General features: G+C 41.3%; 3 protein-coding genes across 3 annotated transcripts in view; 1 reads left to right on the top strand and 2 right to left on the bottom strand.

Annotated features, from left to right (window-relative positions):
- LOC129838901 (protein O-mannosyl-transferase TMTC2-like) overlaps positions 1-2,180 on the top strand; it is a 114,698-nt gene extending 112,518 nt beyond the window's left edge. Inside the window, exon 12 of the mRNA XM_055906165.1 lies at positions 647-2,180. Within this exon, the coding sequence (XP_055762140.1) occupies positions 647-829 (183 nt within the window). The 3' untranslated portion in view covers positions 830-2,180. The remainder of the gene's footprint in view (positions 1-646) is intronic.
- Positions 2,181-4,045: 1,865 nt separating this feature from the next.
- LOC129838902 (protein mono-ADP-ribosyltransferase PARP11-like) lies at positions 4,046-8,570 on the bottom strand. Its single transcript, XM_055906166.1, has 8 exons — positions 8,386-8,570; positions 8,163-8,297; positions 7,819-7,939; positions 7,599-7,683; positions 7,333-7,396; positions 6,914-7,044; positions 5,024-5,175; positions 4,046-4,915 (listed from the first exon to the last, which is right to left on the bottom strand). Exons 2-8 carry the CDS (start codon positions 8,295-8,297, stop codon positions 4,617-4,619), a joined length of 987 nt encoding a protein of 328 aa, XP_055762141.1. The 5' UTR covers positions 8,386-8,570; the 3' UTR covers positions 4,046-4,616.
- Positions 8,571-10,792: 2,222 nt separating this feature from the next.
- Positions 10,793-17,439, bottom strand: LOC129838537 (protein mono-ADP-ribosyltransferase PARP11-like). The gene is made up of 8 exons (XM_055905582.1): positions 17,334-17,439; positions 17,063-17,190; positions 16,748-16,868; positions 16,556-16,631; positions 16,116-16,188; positions 14,736-14,863; positions 14,289-14,440; positions 10,793-14,060 (listed from the first exon to the last, which is right to left on the bottom strand). Exons 2-8 carry the CDS (start codon positions 17,180-17,182, stop codon positions 13,744-13,746), a joined length of 987 nt encoding a protein of 328 aa, XP_055761557.1. The 5' UTR covers positions 17,183-17,190; positions 17,334-17,439; the 3' UTR covers positions 10,793-13,743.
- Between the last annotated feature and the right edge of the window lie 7 nt (positions 17,440-17,446).

The following is a 17,446-nucleotide window of genomic DNA, read 5'->3' as shown; positions in this document are numbered from 1 at the left end:
CCCGGAAGAAAAAAAGGGCCGCAACTTTAGTTTTAGAAGTGGGGGGGACATAATTATTATATCAAAAAAATGTATTCGGATAAACACTCCAAAAAGCCTACCCCGACCGCTTGGAAGCATCCGCATGGTCCTAAAGTACATCGTTGCCTATTTTGTATCACATTCCAATTATAAAACAGGGGGGGACAAAAAGGCAATTTCCGAATGTGGGGGAGACGTATCCCCGTCCCCAGTGAAAGTTGTACCCCTGGCTTCATGTTTTGTTTCCTTGTCACGATACCGTTGAATTTTGTGATACTGGTACCGTGACAACCTTACTATCCAGACAAACAGTCTATACTGCATCTAGACCTATCCATTGTAGAAGAGAGCCTCCCACTCCTTAGGGACTTTGCTAACATCATTATAAATGTTAACCCGGCATGACATAAACACTTGGCATTTGAGAAACCTCCGGAAACCACAAACATCAACAAGAGTTTGACCCCACCAACCATTAACCACATTCTTTTGAGCAACAGCAATATCTTTCTTAAGACTTCATTTTGTCAGAGCGTCACCTAATCCACAGTGTAACACGCAAATGTTAATCAAGTACCTTTCCCTTTTCTCTCTCCCTCATTGCCTCGGTCTCCCTCCCTCCCAGTATCCGGCGGCCTTGATGAATCTGGGTGCCATCCTCCACCTGAATGGGCGGCTACCTGAGGCGGAGACCAACTACCTGCAGGCGCTGCAGCTCAAGCCTGATGACGTCATCACCCAGTCCAACCTGCGCAAGCTGTGGAACATCATGGAGAGGCAGGGTCTGAGGACCACGCAGGGGCCTTGAACCCTCAAAGACACAGGAAACCAGGAAATTGCCCCAAGTGAGGTCCCCTTAATAGAGGTGAAGGACCTAAAAAGATGCGGGAAACCCCAGGAATGGAGCAAATAGAGGCCAAGGGATTGGTGTGCCTCAGTGATGAATACCGAGGCCAACCCAATCTGTTTGAGATCAGTAGTCTCATTGGAACGGTAGTAAGGGAAGCGTATAAACCTAGTGACCAGAGGCCTGAGGGTTTCTAGGCAGGATATGATGACCTGAGCTGGAGCGAAGGACAGTCGAGTCACATCAGGATGGGAGAGGTTAGCTACACAAGTCAACACAGCAAGGATGACAACCCTCGGTCACTCAGAGGCAGCCTTACTGAGGTCACAGTGCAAGGACTGGGATAGTCCTCATTAGACAACAAAAAACATTCCCAAGACGAAAGCTGAGGGGTTACGTGATGACTCGTATCTCTGGGCCCATTTTAATTTATTTACTTTAATTGAAAATTCTCCCTCCGAGACCTGTGTGTATTCCAAATCACTTAATTTGAGTTAGGATGTGACTACGGAACAGAAGTCATAATTCTACTCCATTTGATGATATCATGAGGGCTTTGGGGGCCAAACATTGTACATACTGTTGGTGCACGATAAACAAGTTGGCCTGAATATTTGCGTCACATACAGTATAGTACGGACTGGGTTTAAATACTGATTGCACATAAAGTTGCCCTGCGCTTATCATGACAGTAATAAATTCAAGAACTATTTCCAGTCAAACCCATATTTTGAGTCAAATGAGACAAAACTACAAATTATTCCATCAAGGATGCCAACATATCCAAGCACAACATTTATTCACGCCCAACAGTAGGTCTTTTTAGACGGTGCTAAAGGTGTACATTGTCTCATGTATCAGGATATCCAGCAGACAAGGTCTTCCTGATATGTATTTTATTGTAATATAATTAAGAAGTTTTATTTCAGTTTTATTTCATTTCATGTGATCAGAAGATTATTAACTTATTGATTTGTGTTTACTGTCTGTGTCAACACCAACACTGTACACACACACACACAATCACACACAAACACACACACACACACACACACATTCTACAGAAACAACCAGTGGAGTTCTTAAGCAATGTATCCCTGCTCAGGGATGTCAGGTGGTGTGCTACTGTCAACCAGGCTCTCCTAGCGGTGAAAGAGTTTACTAATTGATGGTAAGAGTGGATTTTTTAAAATATGGTTGTGTTTGTTTAAATGATGGGGGATTTGTATATTTTTGTCCTGTTCATTACTATATAATTCATGTTAATTATGTTCCCTGTATTCCACAATAAAAAGACACCTTCAGACCTTGAGTGGGTTAATTCATTGTGGCATCATCAGATTTTGTCTAGAGGTTTAACATTTCACATCTACATTTTATAGAAAGGACATCCATTTCAAAGTCTTCATTTGAGTTGGTCCCAATAGATACTGGAATTCTGTCTAAAATAGTTAAAATCTTCTGACTTCAGAGGGAGGGGAATCTTGTGAATAATTTAGTAATACATCGCTCTATCTACACTTCTCTTGCCTACTCTTAGTTCCCATGGAGACCTCTTGACAGATAGGAGAGTTAGGGTTGAGTAGAGATGATTCCCATCTCATCCATTTTAGAGAACATTCTCTGGTGTGTTAGTTTGAGAGTATACATGCAGCTCTTCAAAATATGACAATATGTTGACACACACACACACACACACAAATACAACTCTGAACACAGAACGTAGACAAATCCATGTGAAAGCAAACTAATGAGGACTTTTTTGGGGGGCAATCCCAATTTCTGCCAGGGCTTGAGCTACTGACGAATCAGACTAAGATCAAAAGGGGATTATGATAAAGCGCCTGACTCTGAACACACCATGGTGTAAATATTTAACAGGGTATGACTGAGTCAGGAGACACTACCATTAGGAGTGGTAGGGTAGGTATATGGAATAGGAGAACATTACATAGTTATTATCTATTGTGTAACATCATACCTTTGAAGGAGCGAATGATCTCCATTGAGGGTTAGCGTTGTGGCTTAGTCCACCTTTAAAACTGTTCATCAACATTGACTGGGATATAAGGTATCTGAGCTATAGCCCTTTTCCATGGGAAAACGTTTAGCTAAAGTTCAAGACTGAAAGGCAATATGGGTAGGAAGTGGAGGCCAAGAAAAAACAAACAAGAGCTGAAAAAAAGTCATCAAAATGTCAGAGATATAGCTAGTAGCCCAAATATTATATATATATATATATATATCACACACACACACACACACACACACACACACACAAAATGGTGTCTTCAAAGTGATAAACTATTCAGAGTAACATGAAAGTGTCTCCTGCCCCCTGTAGAGAGAGGAAATAGAGTGGTCTAGTTCTCAGTGTGGCTCCATCTCAATGTGAATCTGTGTTTCCCAGGTTACGTGAGTTCAGCAGCCAATGAGGAAGTGCTTTGATGCACTCTCTTCCTCCTGTCCGTGTGGTTGAACTCACTATGTGAGGACCGGAGGAGCCATTTCCAGTCCAACAACAGCAGTTCAAACACAGCATCAAAAACTGTCTGGTAATGTAGAAATTAGGATCCTGTTCAAGGTGAATTTCATGCTGAATGCCATGTTGCATCGACACTGATAAGACTCTACAGATTGAGGGACGGTTTCCCGGACACATATTAAACCTAGTCCTGGACTGAAAAACATCAATGGAAATTCTCTATTTATTAGGTTTTTAGTCCAGAACAAGGTTTATCTGGGTTTGGGAAACCTGCCCTGATTGTTTTAAGAACTACAAACTCAAACCCTTTCAGAAGAGGTTGTATTTCAGTTTTTTTCTATACTTCCATACTTGTTCCAATGAGAACAGAAATAATTTGTTATCACTTCAGCTAAACAGTTTAAACAGAGGTATCCTAACATTTACTAAATTCATTTGTGTGTGATATTTGTTTATATGTTGCTTGTTGTGATGAAATGCAAGGCTTGATTTTGTTTACACTGTGTGCATACTTTTTAAGTGAACATTTTGCCTGACAAGGAAATGGTTTGAACTCAAATAAATGTTGTGGTTTAGCCACAGTGAAAACTTTGAATTATAATTTACAAAACACTGAAGTGATTTCAAGGACCAATTCAGAGCGAAATATGCAAAATAAAATACATAACAAAGAAATCAATGGACATGTCCAATTCATTCAACGTTTTAATTCCATTCCAGTACAGCAGAGTGACTGCCCTGAGTTGACAGAAATCGAGCATTTTAGCATCTCATCTTCAATCATGGGAAGGGGCCTACAGGTGCGCATCAAGGTCAACAGCGACCTCTACTGCCAGTGCTCTGAAAATCTTTTTTTACTAGGCCACAACCTTTCCTACTGTAGGCTAACTAGTCTGGCTAACACCTAACTTTCAAAATCCTCCTGCTTCAGAATCTGGAAGGGCTCGTTCATGTTGTCGGCACAATGCGTCGATAATGAAGGGGGCTGTGCTGACTTGTTGGTTCTCCTCCTCGTCTTTCTCACTCAAACACCCACACCCCCCGAGCGCCGCCCTATTCCGACACCACCGCAATAGCCTATTACACAATCCATCGTGATAGAAATTATTTACATTGAGAATGGACCACTGTTTAAAACAACAGTGAATAGAAATTGCATTAATTTGAATGCAAAATGTCCTATTCAACCTATTCCAATGACAGGCTTACAGTTCATATTGCACATGGCAACTCATTGTAGGTCACTCGGTCTCCATCTTTATTTCAATAGTACTGAATTAAGTACTCTGGATATATCTGATTGGGATCAAATATGACAAAAATTCTGGGATACTTGACATTGTCCACACAACTGTCATGGAAGTTAATAGCACTTTTGTCATCAGGCTTGAGGAAATCTGTCTTTCCCAGTGTACTTTTCCCAACTATCACCTTGCACAGAAACATTGTTTTGGTCTTTTGGCTACTGAAGCCTTGTGGTGCCTCACCAAACAGAGGTACTGGATCAGTGTTCCATGGACTGTACTTATCTGCATATGAGGCAAATCTTGCAAAGTAGGTTCCTACATAAAAGGAAGAAGAGGGGTAATAATGGGGTTACTGTACCAGAGAAATTATACCTGCTGTCATACATACTATATTAATTTATAGCCTGTTTCATCATCACTTACCTTTTCCAAGAATATGGCCATTGATACCAGCTAACCTGTTGTCAAAATTGTATGTACAAATTGAGTGTACGTTGCCGATTTTTGTTCCATGAAACAGCTTCTCCTCCTTGACCTCTGTAACACCTTGAATCCTTCCCAACTGAATCTTTTTCCTTTAAAAAGAGAATCACCATGGTTGTCAAAAAAGGCCTTCCTGCTCCTCTCATCTCTACATATCTCCCCTCACAGTCTCGTTAGTTTGGCTGCTCAGCCTACCTAAATTATCCCTCACCCATCATAGAACTGCCATTCGCAACCAATGTGAGCGCTTGGAAATGAGCATCTGGACACTGCACCCACCCACTCAGGTCAGAGTGTTATCGTAGTCCGAAGGTAGAAGACGCATGTTTCTGACGACTTTTAGTTGTCGACAGTAACACGAGTGTCGGAATGTTGTGCGTGTATCAAAATGCAGAGAGTTTATTAGGGGTTTTACATGCTGTGTAAATTTAAACTTTTTTATTTAACCTTCTTTTAAATAGGCAAGTCAGTTAAGAACAACTTCTTATTTACATTGACGGCCTAACCCGGCCAAACACTAACCCGGATGCCGCTGGGACAATTGTGCGCCACCCTATGGGACTCCCAATCACAGCCAATTGTGATACAGCCTGGAATCGAACTATGGTCTGTAGTGACGCCTCTAGCACTGAGACGCAGTGCCTTAGACCGCTGTGCCACTCGGGAGCCCCAAAAATAATGGTTAATTACCACTAATTACTTACTGTTACTTTGATAGCTTTCGGACATATGTTCTTGATAAGGAAATCTTTTTTGATAACAGACTGTCTGTCTGAGCCAGATTCGGAGCGACCTTGGCTGGGACACTGAGAACTTCCCAGTCCCAGGTCTCTCCCTATCTTAGGGGAGGGCAGGGAGACGCTATTCTCACGGACTCCCCTAAACTCTATTGGCGGGCGGATTTGATGGTTTGTGTGGAAGTATGTGTGTCACTATAAATTGAAGGTCTTTGTACTGTGCACGTCAGAACGATCCGTGAATAAACGTTTAACTTTTGTAGACTGGGCCTCTGTCTGTTTTATTTCTATCAGTATCATACAAATCCTGATTGCGCAGACTGAGTAAACAAATTGAATTGGTTAATGAACAGGATAACTAAATTCTCTTATCAGTTCTACTGCATGGCTCTTACTATTCTTTAATGTTCAAGTTGCCAATACTGCTTTGCCTATTGTTTATCATATGTAGTATTATTCCATACAGCCATAAGTGTTATGGCATTGGTTGCACAAGTACTTTTGCAGAAGTGGTTTAATTGTTGTATTGGTAAACAGTCTTTTGCATGCACACGCTACAACAGTGTTTTCCATAGTGGCTTCAACATCATGTTCTAACCGGACAGCACTATAGAGGACAGAACCAAACCAATCAGAAGTATATAGCGGGTGAGGGCATTCACAGCTGACCGCTCAGACGGGTGAGGGCATTCACAGCTGACCGCTCAGACGGGTGAGGGCATTCACAGCTGACCGCTCAGACGGGTGAGCGCATTCACAGCTGACCGCTCAGACGGGTGAGGGCATTCACAGCTGACCGCTCAGACGGGTGAGGGCATTCACAGCTGACCGCTCAGACGGGTGAGGGCATACCAGCCAACCGTTTTCACGTGGTCCTTCTAGCCGGATTTAGTGACCAACAGTTTTTTTACATGGTCCGTCATTTTTCCGGATTTAGCGACCAATAGTTTTTACAATCAATACAATACAATACCAATAGTGATAGAATACCACCAAATTAGATAGGAAATGTATACTGTACTACATCCATCTATTTCTGGAGAAATATTAATAATATTATGATGCTGATGATGTAAATTAGAAATCCTCTTACCTACAGTATAATTCCCAGAGGTCCAGGTTCTGTATTCTACAGATGGATTTGATGCGTCTGTCTAGTTCCCCCTCCTTTAAGCAGCCTGCCACATAATTATATTCAGCTGTGTCTCTCTTCAGACAGAACACCTATGGGTTAATGATGGAAATGAAATCATACTCAGATTACAAACAAACTCAGGATAAATGATAAGTAAACAAACATGTTATATTATTGCAGAATAATCGACTAAGGTTTGAATATATACTAGATACTACTTCTAACATCTGATGTGATTGAGTTAGCAACAACTTGGCCTGTAGATGATCCAATGTTCCACTGGACATATATTGCTTTGTGTTACCAAATCAATAAAAAAGAGATTACAAAAACTGATATGTAGAACATTTGTTTTATAACTTTATTTTCCTCTGCACCTGATAGGGGTATTTGGTGTCCACTGCTTCCCAGTGTGTGGGCACTGAACCAACACAAGAGCATCTAAAAGAGAAACAAAATAAACTACTTCATGTTAAAAGAAACCAAGCCACCAGTGAGTTGGTTTCACTTTCATTTCTCAGTAAGTGAGAGTATGTGTTGCCTAAAGGTGGAGCAATACATTTCAGAGACATGTTTGATCTGGATCAATTCCATATATCTTATTGAACCCCAGTGATCACAATTGCCAAATCTAAAGTTTCACCTTCCATTATTCCCAGTTTTGTGAGTCTTGTTGGATCGTTTGATTCGCCTCTGCTTCCTTGTTTTGATGTCAGTCAGAACCATCTCTGGAAATCAAAGAGTCCGTGCTATCAGTTCACAACATAAAACCTTTGATGTGAAAATAACTTCAAAACAGTTACAAACAAATACTGTATGATATTATTGTGGATACAGGTTGATAGAAGGAATCAAGTAAATACCAGCAAAATCCAGCTTGTTGATGCCTCTGGATGTGGATATCTGTAACACTCCTTTTGGATTTCTTGTGTAATACCTTTCAATGTCCTCACTGGTCAGAGAATTTCTTTCCATTTGATCATTCTGAAAGAAAAATACAATTTATAAGACAAAGCAGTCTCAAACATGTAAGAGATGGACCACTGGGCACAGACGTCAATTCAACGTCTATTCCAAGTTGGTTCAACATCATTTCATTGAAATTATGTGGAAACAATTTGGACTCGACCAGTGTGTGCCCAGTGGGGGGGGGGGGGGGGGGGGGGGTTGTGGAGATTAACTCTAGACTGACAAAAGAGACAGTTACCTCAAACATGTGCCACGTTCCCCTTTCATCCAGGTAGAACCAAAGCCATGGATTTGTTTTGTAATCTGTCATAACAGGCATGTCTGAGGTGTCCATGTCCTCAACTTCTGAACTGCTTTCTGATTGAGTCCACATCTACATCAGGACAGCAAACACACATCTTATTTACTGAAACACCACTTCAATTTGGCTTGATAAAATACTAGGGAAAATTTTACTTTACCTTCTCCTGAGGTTTTCTTTTGTAGTAAAGGTGAATGGTACTGTAGCTATCCAAGATTAGCCTGCCACTCCTGACCTGGTTCAGCACTGCTTGAAAATGCTGTAGTAAAATCACCAGTCAAACCACACCCTCTTAAAGGAGGACGTCCTTGTCTGAAAGTCTGGTGTATGACGCTCACCTGTGGATTAAAATAAATCCGCTTTTTAGATGGAACGTCTGAGTCACCAATAAAGTTGATGTCAGACTTGTTTTGCAAATACAGTTGAAGTCGAAGGTTTACATACACCTTAGCCAAATACATTTAAACTTAGTTTCACAATTCTTGACATTTAATCCTAGTAAAAATTCCCTATCTTAGGTCAGTTAGGATCAACACTTTAATTTTAAGAATGTGAAATTTCAGAATAGAGAGAATGATTTATTTCATCACATTCCCAGTGGGTCAGAAGTTTACATACACTCAATTAGTATTTGTTAGCATTGCCTTTAAATTGTTTAACTTGGGTCAAACGTGTCGGGTAGCCTTCCACAAGCTTCCCACGCTAAGTTAGATGAATTTTGGCCCATTCCTCCTGACAGAGCTAGTGTAATGGAGTCAGGTTTGTAGGCCACCTTGCTTGCACACACTTTCAGTTCTGCCCACAAATGTTCTATATGATTGAGGTCTTTTTGATGGCTACTCCAAAACCTTGACTTTGTTGTCTTTAAGCCATTTTTCCACAACTTGGAAGTATGCTAGGGGTCATTGTCCATTTGGAAGAGCCATTTGCAACCAAGCTTTAACTTCCTGACAGATGTCTCGAGATGTTGCTTCAATATATCCACATAATTGTCCTTCTTCATGATGCCATCTATTTTGTGAAGTGCACCAGTCCCTCCTGCAGCAAAGCACCCACACAACAAATGATGCTGCCACCCACGTGTGTCACAGTTGGGATGTTGTTCTTCTGCTTGCAAGCATCCCACTTTTTCCTCCAAAAATAATGATGGTCATTATGGCCAAACAGTTCTATTTTTGTTTCATCAGACCAGAGGACATTTCTCCAAAAAGTACGATATTTGTCCCCATGTGCAGTTCCAAACCGTAGTCTGGCTTTTTTATGGCGGTTTTGGAGCAGTGCCTTCTTCCTTGCTGAGCGGCCTTTCAGGTTATGTCGATATAGGACTTGTTTTACTGTGGATATAGATACTTTTGTACCTGTTTCCTCCAGCATCTTCACAAGGTCCTTTGCTGTTGTTCTGTTTTTTTGCACTTTTCGCACCAAAGTACGTTCATCTCTAGGAGACAGAACGCGTCTCCTTCCTGAGCGGTATGACGGCTGCGTGGACCCATGGTGTTTATACTTGCATACTATTGTTTGTACAGATGACCGTGGTACCTTCAGGCATTTGGAAATTACTCCCAAGGATGAACCAGACTTAAGGAGGTCTACAATTATTTTTCTGAGGTCTTGGTTGATTTCCTTTGATTTTCCCATGATGTCAAGCAAAGAGGCTCTGAGTTTGAAGGTAGGCCTTGAAATACATCCACAGGTACACCTCCAATTGACTCAAATGATGTCAATTAGCCTATCAGAAGCTTCTAAAGCCATGACATCCTTTTCTGGAATGTTCCAAGATGTTTAAAGGCACAGTCAACTTAGTGTATGTAAACTTCTGACCCACTGGAATTTTGATACAGTGAATTACAAGTGAAATAATCTGTCTGTAAACAATTGTTGGAAAAATTACCTGTGTCATGCACAAAGTAGATGTCCTAACCGACTTGCCAAAACTATAGTTGGCTAACAAGAAATTTGTGGTGTGGTTGAAAAACAAGTTTTAATGACTCCAACCTAAGTGTATGTAAACTTCCGACTTCAACTGTATGCCATACAAAACGTAGGTCATTTCTTCATTTTGTTGTCACTGGTCCATGATGTTCCAGTCAAGACTGGAGGAACTCACTCATTCTGCTAGTTATGATTTTTTTTAAATGTGTGTATTTCCTCCTTACCCTAACGGATTGTATTCTTGAAATCTCCTGACGACTGTATAATCCTCACTAAGAAAAGACAATTGTTCAACCCCCCGCCCCTCCAAAAAAATAACAAAGACTAACTCACAATGACTTCATATGAAATGTACTAAGTTACGAGGCATGGTTATATCATCTCTGAGGGGATATCAGTCAATCCCATGCCTCAACAACATTTGAAAGTCAAATACGATTGAACAGAAATGTATGGTGTAATCTTGTGTTGTACTGCCGCCATGTGGCCAATTAGATGCACTCAGCACTTAATTTCCCTCCATTGTTTCTCTATCACTTAACCTTCAATGATCCTTGGTAGTATTTGCAGGAAATAGATAGATAGATGAAATAATGCACACCTTGCATTCAACATGACTAGCGCCGGTAAACATACACGTATAACATTTTAGTTTATTTACAGTGTATTACAACAGTAGGCCTAAATCAAGCCCATATCAAGTTTATACATCAAAGCAGAGGACATGAAGTACTGACCAACATTACATGATTTTAAATGAACACGAAAATACTGTCATTATGACATAGTTTGACACCCTCTCATTAAGAGGAAAGACAATTTTAATTCAGCTCAAGAAAATATTCATGGGGGTATTTCCTTCTTGAACAATGTACAATGTGCAGAATGAGGGAGGTAGATTGTTTAAGGGGTAAGAGAGTGCTTATCATGCATATATCAACTACATACATTACACATATACAGGTAGCCTACTGCATTGTCAGATCATGGTACCAATAGCGGTGAAGGAGAAAGCAGTAGATTTTAAGACATATTGGCCTTTAAAAGCCATCTTGGCCGAAGGTCTTGGCCTCAAATAACTCAGGCAATCAATCACTTGACTTGCACAAACGGTCCCCAAAGAGATTCATCCGGTTTCTTAGCTTAGCAACACTAGCTAGGCCTATATCCTAGCTTTCATTTAGAAAATGCATCTGCTACAGTACAGTACACAGAGACGAGCTGACTATAAGCCTCATGCATGATATGATGTGATAGTACAACTGCACTGTTTGCATTGTCTGTTTAGTTAGAATTGGAGCAACTCTATGTGAAATCTATCTAGTTTTCCTAGAAATCCAATTTCTTTGGTAACTATATTTGTTATATATACAGTACCAGTCAAAGTTTGGATACACCTACTCATTCAAGGGTTTTTCTTTATTTTTACTATTTTCTACATTGTAGAATAATAGTGAAGACCTCAAAACTATGAAATAACACATATGGAATGATGCAGCAACCAAATAAGTGTTAAACAAATCAAAATATATTTTATTATTGAGATTCTTCAAAGTAGCCACCCTTTGCCTTGATGACAGCTTTGCACACTCTTGGCAATCTCAACCAGTTTCATGAGGTTGTCACCTGGAATGCATTTCAATGAACAGGTGTGCCTTGTTAAAAGTTAATTTGTGGAATTTCATTCCTTCTTAACACGTTTGAGACAATCACTTGTGTTGTGACAAGTCCATATTATGGCATAAACAGCTCAAATAAGCAAAGAGAAACGATAGTCCATCATTACTTTAAGACATGAAGAACTTTGAAAGTTTCTTCAAGTGCAGTCGCAAAAACCTTCAAGCGCTATGAAGAAACTGGCTCTCATGAGGACCGCCACAGGAATAGAAGACCCAGAGTTACCTCTGCTGCAGAGGATAAGTTCATTAGAGTTACCAGTCTCAGAAATTGCAGCCCAAATAAATGCCTCAGAGTTCAAGTAACAGACACATCTCAACATCAACTGTTCAGAGACTCAGACCTTCATGGTTGAATTTCTGCAACAAAAAAACACTACTAAAGGACACCAATAAGAAGAGACTTGCTTGGGCCAAGAAACGCGAGCAATGGACATTAGACCGGTGGAAATCTGTCCTTTGGTCTGATGAGTCCACATTTGAGATTTTTTGTTACAACCGCTGTGTCTTTGTGAGACGCAGATTAGGTGAACGGATGATCTCCGCATGTGTGGTTCCCACCATGAAGCATGGAGGAGGAGGTGTGATGGTGTGGGGGTGCTTTGCTGGTGACACTGTCTGTGATTTATTTAGAATTCAAGGCACACTTAACCAGCATGGCTACCACAGCATTCTGCAGCGATACGCCATCCCATCTGGTTTGCGCTTAGTGGGACGATCATTTGTTTTTCAACAGGACAATGACTGTATAAGGGCGATTTGACCAAGAAGGAGAGTGATAGAGTCCTGAAGCAGATAACCTGGCCTCCACAATCCCCCGACCTCAGCCCAATTGAGATGGTTTGGGATGAGTTGGACCGCAGAGTAAAGGAAAATCAGCCAACAAGTGCTCAGCATATGTGGGAACTCCTTCAAGACTGTTGGAAAAGGATTCCTCATGAAGCTGGTTGAGAGAATGCCAAGAGTGTGCAAAGCTGTCATCAAGGCAAAGGGTGGCTACTTAAACAAATCTAAATATATTTTAGATTCTTCTAACACTTTTTTTTGTTACTACATGATTCCATATGTGTTATTTCATAGTTTTGATGTCTTCACTATTATTCTACAGTGTAGAAAATATTACAAGAGCAGATTACTGTACAGTTACAATGAATATATCCCTTATACACAGTACCAGTCAAAAGTTTGGATACACCTACTTATTCAATGTCTATCTATGAAATCAGGTCCTTGTATACAGGAGTAGGGCAAGTCAAACATTTGTTTACTTTATGTTGGCGACTTCACTTGTAATAGTGAGTTATTGCATCCTGGTCACCAAAGTAGTTATTCAGTCTACATCCTCATTAGAAGTGTGTTGCACTTTTTAGCTTTGCTTGACTATGGTCATGTTGGACCCAAACAGTCAAAGGAAAAGAAAAAAAGGAATACCTGCACACTGTTAGAACGCTCCCGAAACATATTCGCAACGTTTCGACAACACAGGGTGATCCTGCCAAAGATCCTCTGTGGCAGGTTGAAACATTGCTAATCCATTTCGGGAACACTCCAACAGTGTGCAGTTACTTTTCAGTTTTTTCAAATACGCCACCTCTCGCCCTGACCGACCCACAAGTCTCTAAACACAGTAAATAGACAAACCACTCTTTACGAACTCTACAGCTTTTATAGAAACATAGTCTTCTTGTATGGTCTTCCCTGTTCTGCCATAGTAATCCATTAAGGCACTTCTTATGATCCAAGTCCCAGTCAGGCCTTGAATCAAACAGCGGGAAGTCAACATGGCCGTCCATTGAGTCCCTCCTCTCTCGACCTCTCCCCTGATGTTTCTGAATCCCAATCGCGTCCTGGTAAAAACGAATCTGCCCCATGTACATTGTGTGATAACGTCCCTGATCACCCCATAGGCGTCAGTAGAACTCAATGAGATACTCTGGGTAAATCTGGTTGCAGTCGAAGATGACGTAGATCTTTGGGTTGGCGAGGTCGTCCACACAGCTGTCGAAGAAGTTGCTGTAGCTCATGTCCTTGGATGGCGGTCGGCAGAACAGCGGATTGCCTAAAGTGGACTCGCCGACCAGCACTCTGGCCAGGAACATGGTCTTATATGGAGGCTCGCTTGAAAATATTGGCGGGGCTAGTCCGTGCTTCTGCAAGGCAAAGTTATGTTTCCCCGTCGTAAGGCAGAATTTGCTAGAATACTTGGCGTCTCGGGCAAAATAACTCCCTGAGAAATGATGGGAAGGACAGTATTAGAATGCTATGTTTGAACAGTTGAAATTACTGCTGCAAAATTCCAGGAACTTTGCCAAAATTCCCAGGTTTTCCAGAAAGCAAAGTTGTAAGATTCTCGGAATCAGGCAGGAAATCCAGGAACACTATAACCGGGATTTCTGGAAAACCGTGAAATTGTGAGAAAGTTACGATTTCATGACACAACGCAAGTGGAATCTACCTCTGCCATAGACGTCCCCGTGGCTCCCAGTTAGCCGCCAGTCAAAGTTATATGTGCATATAGCCTGCACGTTGCTGTGGCCTGTGCCATGAAATAACATTTTCTCCTCAATGTCCACAACTCGCTTTATCTTCCGCAATTGTTGTTTTTTCCTTTAGAAATTGGAGTAAAAACACAAAAGCATTGATCAGTCTCAGCATTTAGGTTAATTATGTTTTCCAACCAAAAGATCTCGAAAAAGGTCTATCTATCTAATTCAAATCATTCCAAACTGGGATTCTAGGTGCTATCATCAAAATAATTTAGATACTCAACTATACTAGCATCATTATAATACCTCCACACACACACACACACACACACACACACACACACACACACACACACACACACACACACACACACACACACACACACACACACACACACACACACACACACCTCTACCTGCAAAAGAACTCCCACAGATCCAGGTTCTGTATCCTCTGAATAGATTTGATAGGGTGACACATGGTCCTTTCATAGAGTCTGACCACTTCCTTGAATTCATAAGTATCTCTGGCCAATGAGACAAGCTGAAAAATAAAGATCCTATTAAATTACTGGTATTCTAATTCCTAATTCTACAAGGTGAATGAGTATAGTCAATCAGACATGGGTATACTGCAAATCAATGACACACAGTGTTTTAGTTATAAAGAAACAAACTGGCTAAAGAGAGTCATGGAGTAGGTAGATACATTGATTAAACTTTACTTAAAGGTCCAATAAAGCTGTTTTTATCTCAATATCAAATCACATTTTATGGGAAACAAATAAGTACCTTACTGTGGATTTTCTCTCTACTAAAATGGTCAAAAATGAACAAAAATAGCTTCTTAGCAAAGAGCAATTTCTCAAGCAAGGATTTTGCTAGGAATGTCTGGAAGTGGTCTGAGTACAGAGGGGAAAACTGAAAACTAGCTGCTATCGGCAGAGATATTTGGAACTCTCTTTCTTATTGGTCTATTAACACATTTTTCACCTGGTGACGTCAGCAGGCAGGCCAAAACTCCATCCCACCAAAACAGGCAGAAATTGCAGGCGGTCTTTTCAAACAGCTCTTACACTAAAAGGGCATTATCATAATTTTACAGTATTATTCCAACCTCATAGCGTTGAAATATATACCAAATACAGAAAAACATGTTTTCGACTGGACTTGGCCTTTAAAGGTAGTCAGCAATGCACAAAGTAAATAGCAATATCGGGCCGATTTCCACAACAACTAAGAGCATTGAAGTGCAAGGCGAAACCTCTCCACTGTTGTCTCGCAGCTATCACGTTGTAGAAGATTGATGTGTCGCCCTGCACATGTGCAGATACACTGTGATACTCTGTCAGTGCATCATCTTGCACCGCGCTCATCTGCGGTGCTACTCGTGGCAACGTCATGTCTCTGAATATCAGTTGAACACTGACAGGTATAATGCATTATAAGACTTGTCATAAGCATTTATTACTCTACTTTTACAGGTAACACGACTAGGTCTTGAGCAGGTAACACGACTAGGTCTTGAGCAGGTAACACGACTAGGTCTTGAGCAGGTAACACGACTAGGTCTTGAGCAGGTAACACGACTAGGTCTTGAGGAGGTAACACGACTAGGTCTTGAGCAGGTAACACGACTAGGTCTTGAGCAGGTAACATGCTGGTCAGGAGTTACCTGTATTTCTACCCCTGCCCCATTCAGATAATAACCTGAACCGGCAAAAGTCGGGTAAAGCTCTCTGTCTGAAAGAGGTAGATACACAGCATATTGTCCACACACATCCTTTTCCCCTTACCTGATAAGGCTCGTCTGTATTTATTCTCTCCCAGTGGCAGGGCACCGGCAGGGCCAGATTATCACAAATGAACCTGGGCGAGGGTGACAGATTCATATACACAATTCAGACACATACTGTAGAGGTCAGGCCTGGGTCCAACTGCTCGGTGGTTATTATGTCAATGCCCTTAGTTACACATCCTTTTATTTTCACCCAAAATGTAGCACAACATGCATACGGTTTAACCATAGAACAGGTGACGCTTCTAACCCCACAATAGACTAAAGTTAGCTCCGGGAAGTAAGCTCCAGGAAGTGAAACTGACCACAGAGCCAATGGAGAGCACTCAGAACTCTGTATTTCTTAGTTATACAGTTACAGGCCTGTGGGCTACCTGCATGTCTGAGTTATACAGCTACATGCCCGTGGGTGACCCCATTGGTACAGCTCAGACTCACCTAAAGCCAGTGGCAGAGTGGAACGCCCGTTTGATTGGCCGTTGTTTCCCGGTTGTGACATTGATCTGCTTCATGACTGGTTGTGAAACAAAGACAAACAAAGATCAGGGAATTAGAGACAGACTCCAACATATCCAATGATTGTCAATGATACTGTATAGATGTGTGCCAGTACTGTACTGTTCTTGGTACCTGAGAAGTCCAGTCTGTAGGTGTACTTGGCGGTGTAAAACTCCATGACACCGTGTTGATTCCTGCTGTAATTCTGTTCTATCTGCTCACTGGTCACAGAGCATGCAGCACTTGGATCAATCTGCCACAACCAGAAAAAATTGCAAATGAGACTGGGATGGGTAGAGTGAGTGAGGGGATGGGTGGATGGATGCAGTAAACATGGATGGATGGATGCAGTAAAAATGTATGGATGGAATAATTAAGGAATGGATCGATAGATCAAGTGAGAGGATAGATGGATGAGGAATGCATAGGTGGTGATATGTCCTGTACCTCAAACATGTGCCACACTCCACATTCAGCTAGGTAATACCAGCACCAGACAGCCTCTGACGTGTCCATCTCCTCCACCATCTCTGAGGACTCCTCCTCAGGTGCCCTTATGGCAAACATGCCTGGACCTGGGAAGAGCAGTATACAATGTCATTGTATTGGCTTATAGTGGATAAGGAGTATGCTAGGTTTATCTTCAGCATGACATTTCTTATTTTTAAATATCTGTTCTCATATTTCTCGGTAATTTGTTTGCATCTATGAACAATACCTATGTGAACTGCACCAATATGTTTCCAACAACAGCATTAGGTTCTTCCTGGTTGGCAGAAGAACTGTCTGCCGACATGTCATCAGCTTGTTGCAAATTCTCTGCACCCCGAA

This window comes from Salvelinus fontinalis, chromosome 39 (genome assembly GCF_029448725.1).
Source record: "Salvelinus fontinalis isolate EN_2023a chromosome 39, ASM2944872v1, whole genome shotgun sequence".
In the NCBI taxonomy this organism is placed as follows: domain Eukaryota; kingdom Metazoa; phylum Chordata; class Actinopteri; order Salmoniformes; family Salmonidae; genus Salvelinus; species Salvelinus fontinalis.
This window is presented reverse-complemented; position numbering and strand designations above follow the sequence as displayed.